The sequence below is a fragment of the Chinchilla lanigera genome, unplaced genomic scaffold (assembly GCF_000276665.1).
Source record: "Chinchilla lanigera isolate Chin_1 unplaced genomic scaffold, ChiLan1.0 scaffold00036, whole genome shotgun sequence".
Taxonomy (NCBI): Eukaryota; Metazoa; Chordata; class Mammalia; order Rodentia; family Chinchillidae; genus Chinchilla; species Chinchilla lanigera.
Genome location: NW_004955437.1, coordinates 9,003,482 through 9,011,326, shown reverse-complemented (window position 1 = coordinate 9,011,326; position 7,845 = coordinate 9,003,482). Strand labels below are relative to the sequence as shown.

General features: G+C 57.7%; 1 protein-coding gene across 3 annotated transcripts in view; it reads left to right on the top strand.

Moving 5' to 3' along the window:
* The window catches only part of Cul7 (cullin 7), a 14,779-nt gene extending 6,934 nt beyond the window's left edge, over positions 1–7,845 (top strand). For 2 of the 3 annotated variants that reach the window (XM_013516963.1, XM_013516962.1), the window contains exons 8-26: positions 260–494; positions 575–680; positions 1,368–1,595; positions 1,802–1,892; positions 1,976–2,147; positions 2,312–2,417; positions 2,684–2,779; positions 2,860–3,035; positions 3,295–3,428; positions 3,853–4,023; positions 4,142–4,248; positions 4,328–4,510; positions 5,397–5,557; positions 5,645–5,861; positions 5,938–6,220; positions 6,630–6,775; positions 6,884–7,010; positions 7,093–7,298; positions 7,471–7,845. In XM_013516963.1, the coding sequence (XP_013372417.1) occupies positions 260–494; positions 575–680; positions 1,368–1,595; positions 1,802–1,892; positions 1,976–2,147; positions 2,312–2,417; positions 2,684–2,779; positions 2,860–3,035; positions 3,295–3,428; positions 3,853–4,023; positions 4,142–4,248; positions 4,328–4,510; positions 5,397–5,557; positions 5,645–5,861; positions 5,938–6,220; positions 6,630–6,775; positions 6,884–7,010; positions 7,093–7,298; positions 7,471–7,794 (3,269 nt within the window). In that variant the 3' untranslated portion in view covers positions 7,795–7,845. The remainder of the gene's footprint in view (positions 1–259; positions 495–574; positions 681–1,367; positions 1,596–1,801; positions 1,893–1,975; positions 2,148–2,311; positions 2,418–2,683; positions 2,780–2,859; positions 3,036–3,294; positions 3,429–3,852; positions 4,024–4,141; positions 4,249–4,327; positions 4,511–5,396; positions 5,558–5,644; positions 5,862–5,937; positions 6,221–6,629; positions 6,776–6,883; positions 7,011–7,092; positions 7,299–7,470) is intronic. The other variant, XM_005389748.2, reaches the window with a different exon arrangement.

Below are 7,845 nucleotides of genomic sequence, written 5' to 3'. Positions count from 1 at the left end.
AAATCCCTAAAATTAACTTTTAGGAGGACAAGAAGGAAAAAAAACACCTTGGGAGCCAGGGATGCAATTCATCTGCTTTGTGTGCACAAGACCCTGGGTTTGACTTCCATCAGCAAAAGCAAAGAAGTCAAAAATCATTTTTTTTTTTTTTTTTTAGGAGAAATTAGTACAAAGCTGGAGAGCTAGGCATCAACCTGTCCTTTTCTGTGTCTCTGTATCACTAATGTTGTCCAACTCTTGTGACACCCCCTTTCTGCAGAGAAAGAGTCCCACTCTCAGAGCCCTGGTGCCCTGCAGTGCCTGGCAGAGGGTTTGGGACCTTCTGGGCAACTACTCATAGACCTTGAGCGAGCCCTGGGCTGCTTGGGGCCCCAGGATGGTGAGGTCAGGCCGTGCCTGCTCCAGCTCCAGAGGCAGCCCCAGCCCGTCCTCGCCCTCCTGCGCAGCCTGGACACTCCAGCCACCAACAAGACCCTGCACCTGGCCGCACTGAGGTGAGGGCTGGGGCAAGGGTGGGGTGAGGTGAGGGGCCTCGGCCAGATGCACACCTCTGTTCCTCCCTCCCCTGTCCCAGAATCCTGACGCGGCTGGCGGACTTCCCTGAGGCTCTGCTGCTGCCCTGGCATGAGGCCATGGATGCCTGTGTAGCCTGTCTGAAGTCCCCCAACACTGACTGTGAGGTACCCTGGCCTGCCCCAAGGCCATGCAGGGTTGGGGAGGGGACAGTGGGCAGCTGCTGGTGAGGCGACCCCCTGGGTGAGGCTTGGAGGGCACCACACAGCCCTTGTGCTCTTGGTTTATTTTGCTTTTAAAGTCAAATTTAATTTTTTAAAATAAGTAATATAGTCTTGTGGTTCATAAACCAGAACAACACAAGGTACACACTGGGAAGTGTCGCACTCGCCTGCATCTGTGCCCTCGGGTACCCTCCAGAAGGGCCCGAGAGCTGGGATCATGGTGGCGGGTCATCTGCAGTCCGCACCTTTGGCTGTTACCCAGATCTTAGATTCTGAGGTGCACACATGAACCCAGTCCTTTTGTTCCCCTCCTTGTCCTCTAGGTGTCTGTCCTTGGGGCCTGAACAACTTAAAACAGCCCTGCTTCTGGGTTCTGGTATACCAGGATCCAGCTGAGAACTCAGGGCTCCCCCTGCTCCCACTCAGCGGCCTAGAATGGGTCACAGGGTGCCTTGGCTCCTTCCCTTTGGCTTGATTTGGTTCTCTTAAGTTGCCCCATCCCTGTCCTTTCACATCCCCTCTCAGGCTTGCCCACCGCAGCACTCCCAGTGCACACGTACCACTGCCCGTGCCCTCCTGGCCTGCACCTTGTCCCCCACGTTCACTGCCCCTGTGATGTCCCTGTGCCAGGTGCTCCAGCAACTCATCATCTTCCTGCACCGCCTGACCTCAGGGAGCAGGGACTATGCCGTGGTGCTAAACCAGCTGGGAGCCCAGGACGCCATCTCCACAGCCCTGGAGAAGCACCCAGGAAAACTGGAGTTGGCCTCGGAGCTGCGGGACGCTGTGTCCAAGTGCGAGAAGCACACACACCTCTACCAGAACCTCATCACCAACGTCCTAGGCGGCTGCATCCAGGTCGGGAGGAATGGTGGGGTTGAGCTTAAGGGTCAGAGCTGCAGAAGAACATAGCACCAGGCAGCGAGTGGGGAGGGAGTGTTCCTGAGGCTGGGAGCAGCTGGTGACTCTTTCCCCCTACACTGTAGCCTGAGTCTCCCACCCCATTTCTGTGTGTCTGTCCCTCCCTCCGCTCCTAGCCCTTTTCTGCTGTGTTCCTGCTGCAGATGGTGCTGGGCCAGATCGAAGACCACAGGCGAACCCACCGACCCATCAACGTCCCCTTCTTCGACGTGTTTCTCAGATATCTCTGCCAGGGTTTGTGCCCGTCCCCAGTTGCTCAACGTCCCCGTGCCCATACCGTTTCCCCTCTCTACTGACCATCTTTTCCTGCCTGCCAGGATCCAGTGTGGACATGAAAGAGGACAGGTGCTGGGAGAAGGTGGAGGTGTCCTCCAACCAGCAGCGGGCCAGCAAGCTGACGGACCGCAACCCCAAGACCTACTGGGAGTCCAGTGGCAACTCCGGCTCCCACCACATCACCTTGCACATGCGCCAAGGTGTCCTTGTCAGGTACCCTGTGCATGTGCCTGTGTGAGCCTCACACCCAGGCTCTCTCTTGTCTCCCTGTGTTTCCAGCTGGGGGGAGCACCGCCCCTCTGGCTTTGGCCAGAGTCCCCTGTCTGCATGTACATGACCAGTTCCCATTCCCACCAGCTCCTCTTCCCCATCCCCAGGCAGCTGACTCTTCTGGTAGCCAGGGAGGATGCAAGCTACATGCCAGCGCTGGTGGCAGTGTATGGGGGCAACGCCACCAGCTCTCTTAACACGGAACTCAACTCGGTAGGGGCTCCCATGCCATTAACCCACCCTCCCAGGATTAGCCATCCTGAGCCTAACTGAACTCCCTGAGCCCCACAGAGGATGGAGTCCTTTGTCCCTGGGCCTGTGTGATGGCCTCAGGCCCAGAGCTGTGGTGCAGGCATCAGAGCCCCATGCTCCAGAGCTGGGGAGGGGAGGGACACGGAAAGGGGACTGTTGCTGATGTGGGTGCTCAGAGCATTCCCATCCACACATGTAGAGGCGATAGCCCTCTCTGTCCCTTGCAGGTGAATGTGATGCCCTGTGCCAGCCGGGTGATCCTGTTGGAGAACCTGACCCACTTCTGGCCTATCCTCCAGATCCGCATAAAGCGCTGCCAGCAGGTGAGCCTGGGGTGAGGGAAGATGGGTGGATCCAGAGCCTGGCTTGGGGGTCAGTGGTGACAAGCCTGTGTGCATTCCAGGGTGGCATCGACACACGCATTCGGGGTGTAGAGGTCCTGGGCCCCAAGCCCACTTTCTGGCCAGCATTCCGGGAACTGCTGTGTCGCCACACGCGTCTCTTCTACATGGTTCGGGCGCAGGCCTGGAGCCAGGACATAGCTGAGGATCGTAGGAGCCTCCTGCACCTGAGCTCCAGGTGTGTACATGTCTGGCTGTGCACCGCTGGTGGAATGGGCTGTAGGGAGGGAGGCCAAGAGATCTGGCCTGATGAACTTGGGAAGGGGAAGAGAGGACAGAAATGGCCATGTGATATGAGTGGGGTTACCAGTTAGTCCATGCGAGTTCTGAGTAATGAGTGCAGCTCTGGGCTGGGGTGGGGGCTGAGCTGGCAGGGTACACACTAGGCAGCTAACCTGCAAGCTCCTCACACCCTCTTCCTCCATCATCCTCCCCAGGCTCAATGGCACTCTGCGCCAGGAGCAGAATTTTGCTGATCGCTTCCTCCCTGATGATGAGGCTGCCAGGGCACTGGGCAAGACCTGCTGGGAGGCCCTGGTCAGCCCCCTGGTGCAGAACATCACCTCGCCTGGTAACATCCCGGCTCCTTGCTTTCCCCTAGAAACCCCAGGGTTATGCTCTTGAACATTTTGGGTTTTTTGTTGTTTTTTTTTTTGAGACAGGGTCTTCCTATATAATTCAGGCTGGACTTGAAGTTGCAGTGATCCCCCTCCCTCAGCTTCCTTGAGTGCAGGGATTATAAGCCTTACCACGATGCCCAGCAGCTTGGCCATTTGGACACCTGGGTTCATCACCCTTTGTCCCACCCCAAGGAGAAGGGCCTGCTGGTTTCCCCCATATTTCAAGTGCCAGCTGACACTACAGGCCAGGCTAGGCCTGCCGCCCTTTCCCTTACACCTCTCTGTCCAGTGGTTCTTTCTCTGCACCTGTCCAGCCTGGCCACACCCTGTTGCCAGGAGGGAAGCCATACATGGCTTGCTTTTCTGGCCTTCCAGATGAGGATGGTGTGAGCGCGCTGGGCTGGCTGCTGAACCAGTACCTGGAGTGTCGTGAGGCTGCCCATAATCCTCAGAGCCGCGCAGCTGCCTTCTCCTCACGTGTGCGTCGCCTCACTCACCTGCTGGTGCACGTGGAGCCCTGTGAGCCCGCGGCCGCCCCTTGGCCCAGTGAGTCCAGGTTCCCTTGCTCCATCCCTCTGCTGCTGGTGGCATGTCAGGAAAGCCCTGGGCACCCTTAGGGAGCTGGGTGCCCCTCCCTGCCTCCTTACCTTCTCTGTCTCCACAGAAGGTAGAAGCGGAAGCCATGACTGGGGCTCCCCGGCCACCCGGGGCCTCTCGGGCAGCATCCTGAGGAACCTGACGCGCTGCTGGCGCGCTGTGGTGGAAGAGCAGGTGAGGCAGGTGCAGGTGCAGGTGCAGGCCAGGGTGCTGGGGTCACTGATTGCCTTTTCACGCTGGGCCCTCTCTGCAGGTGAACGCCTTCTTGACCTTGCACTGGCGGGATGATGACTTTGTCCAGCGCTATTGTGAGCGCTTCTACAATCTGCAGAAGTCGAGCTCTGAGCTGTTTGGGCCACGGGCTGCCTTCCTGTTAGCACTGCAGAGCGGCTGTGCTGGGGCCCTGCTGCAGCTGCCTTTTCTGAGAGCCGCACACGTAAGGCCCTGGCTCTAGACCTCCCTGAAGACTCCTTTCCCACTGTCCTCAGTGACCCACCCATGTTCCCTTTCCCTGAGGAGAGCTGTGTTGCTGAAAATGGGAACAATAGAGAAAAAGAAGACGAGGCGGGGATAGCTAGGACTGGTGGTCCCAACTTGCTATCCTCCCGTCTCAACCTCCCAGGTGCTGGGATTGCAGGTGTGTGCTACCATGCCCAGCTATCTTGTTTTTAAAAAAATGTATTTTAGTTGGTTGTTAACAGTGTTTTTTTTTTTTTGGTTTTTCTCCGGTACCGGGAACCGAACTCACGACCTTACGCTTGCCAGGCAGGCGCTTTTGCCGCTGAGCTAAATCCCCAGCCCCAGTTGTTAACAGTGTTAGCAAAATGCTATTAACTTTGTAGACTGATTTCCTTGGCTTTTCTTTTCTTTTTTTTTTTTTTTTCCCTGTGATGCTTGGGATGGAACCCAGGCCCCTCTTCTATTCTTTTTTTTTTTTGAGACCAGGTCTAAGTCACTAAGACAGGGTCTCACTAAGTCAGTCTATTGAGCTCAAGCTGGTGGTCTTCCTGCCTTAGCCTCCCAGAGTGCTGTGACCACAGTCATGTCCTACCACATCCGGCTTTGTTACCTGATTTTGAGACACAGTATGTGTGAACTTCTGAGTTGTTCATATTGCTAATTTGAATAAGTGTTAATATTTCTATAAAACAATTTTCTGCCTGTGTTGACTAGGCTACAGTTGTAGCTCCGTAGCAGTGTGTGCTCAGTATACACAAGGCCTTGGCTTGACCAGCAGGTGGGCTGCTAGGAGCTCTGTCCACGTCCCTAGGCCCTGCCACTGCTTCTGCCCATAGGGTTTTCTGTGCATGCCCAACATCCAGGTGAGCGAGCAGTTTGCCCGGCACATCGACCAGCGGATCCAGAACAGCCGGGTTGGGGGTGCCCAGGGCATGGAGACACTGGTGCAGCTGCAGAGGTGCCTGGAAGCGGCCTTTGTTTTCTCTGGCCTGGAAGTGGCTACCACCTTTGAGCATTACTACCAGTGAGTGCAGGCCTGGGGACTGAGAGCTGGTAGGCTGGGAGGCTAGGCCCAACTGGCACCCACACTGAGGCTGGGCCTGTGTTGCAGGCACTACATGGCTGACCGTCTCCTGAGCTTGGGCCCCAGCTGGCTGGAGGGGGCGGTGCTGGAGCAGATCGGCCTCTGCTTCCCGAACCGCCTCCCGCAGCTGATGTTGCGGAGCCTGCGCACCTCGGAGGAACTGCAGCGCCAGTTCCATGTCTACCAGCTGCAGCAGCTTGATGAGGAATTGCTGAAGCTGGAAGACACAGAGAGGAAACTGCAGGTGGGGCCAGGGAGGGAATGAACGAAAGGGAAGGAGGAAGGACGCCCGGCGCAGCTGCAGCAGTCCCTTAGCATAGGCGAACACTGTGCCCCTTCAGGAGGGCCAGGAGAGCGGTGGCCAGGAGCCTGAACATGAGCAGGAGGACATGAGGGCAGCTGAAGCTGCAGCTGTAGTGGAGGATGAGGAGGAAGAGAATGAGGATTTCTACTATGAAGGGGTGATGCCAAAAGTGTCTGTGCTCGTCCTGTCCCCACGCTGCTGGCCTGTCACCTCCATCTGCCATATGCTGAACCCCAAAACGTGCCTGCCCTCCTACCTGAGGGGAACCTTGAACCAATACTCCAACTTCTACCACAACAGTGAGTGGCCAAGCAGGGGGCCTAGGACCTGGGGAGAGAACAGGGTTGGAGTGGCCACTGTGGCCAGTTGGAGCCTGGATGGTGACAAGCTCAGCACTCTGGAGGCTGAGGCAGGATGATTTCTGCAAATTTGAGGCCAGCCTGGGCTACATAACGAGTTCAAGGCCAATCTGAACTATGTAGTAAGGCCCTGGCTCAAAAACCAAAAAAGGGCACTGACGGGTGCCTGCCTGGCATGGGACTAGGCAAGGGTGGGTCCCAGACACCTGAGGCTGCCAAGGGCACAGGCCCAGGGACATGTGGTCTGGAGTCAGGAACTACTGGGTGCTCTGCAGAAATGAATGGGACAAAGCTTAGCCTGGCACCCACTCCCTCCGTCCCTCCTCTCCCCTTCCTTGGCCTTCTCCAGGTCAGTCCCAGCCTGCTCTAGAGGGAGGCCTGCATCGGCAGTTGGAGTGGACGTGGTTGGGCCGTGCTGAGCTGCAGTTTGGGGACCAGACCTTGCACGTTTCCACTGTGCAGATGTGGCTGCTGCTGAATTTCAACAATCTGAAGGTGGCTTGGCCCCTCCTCTGTGACCTCTCCTGCTCATCCCCCACTTTTTGTTCTGTGTCCTCCCTCCACCCTTGGGGTGCCTTGAATGCTCTGTGCCTCTCCCCCAAGGTGGTGTCCGTAGAGAGCCTGCTGGCGCACTCAGGGCTCCCCTCGCACCTGCTGCATCGGGCCATTGGGCCTCTCACGTCCACGCGAGGCCCTCTGGACCTGCAGGAGCAGGAGGACATCCCGGGAGGTGCGCACCCAGGGCTGGAGGGACCTCTGCTCCAAGTCAAGGCAGACTCCCAGGCCCCCCCAGTGACTAGTGCTTATTTCAGGGGTGCTCAAGATTAGAGACGCTGCTGACGAACCCAGGCCAAGGTGGGGCAGCGTGTGGCTCGTCCCACCTCAGACCTACCTGGAGGTGGAGGATGAAGAGGGCCGAAGCCTGGAGAAGAGGCGGAACCTGCTGAACTGCTTGGTTGTCCGGATCCTCAAGGCCCACGGCGATGAGGGGCTGCACATCGACCGGCTTGTCTGCCTGGTGCGGTGGGCATGGGGCATGGGGAGCAGTCACAGGGGTCACCTGCAGCCTGCAGTGTGTGTTGTGAGGTCGGGTGCAATGGTGTCCTGGGGCTCTGTGGCCCAGGAGCATGTGGTTGCGGCAGGAACTGCGGTAAGCCTGGCTCTGAGCCACCTCTGGTCTTCCGTGCCAGGTGCTGGAGGCTTGGCAGAAAGGCCCGTGCCCTCCCCGGGGTTTGATCAGCAACCTTGGCAAGGGTGCCACTTGCAGCAGCACTGATGTCCTCTCCTCCATCCTACACTTGCTGGGCAAAGGCACGCTGAGACGTCATGACACCCGGCCACAGGTGCTGTCCTATGCCGTCCCTGTGACTGTAGTGGAGCCCCACACTGAGTCCCTGAGCCCCGGATCCTTGGGCCCCAACCCGCCCCTCACCTTCCACACCCTCCAGATTCGTTCCCGGGGTGTCCCCTATGCCTCCTGCACTGGCACCCATAGCTTCTCCACCTTCCGGTAGCCCTGGGCTGGGGTTTTTATTTCTATGAAAATAAAATGAGTTTGAGTGTAA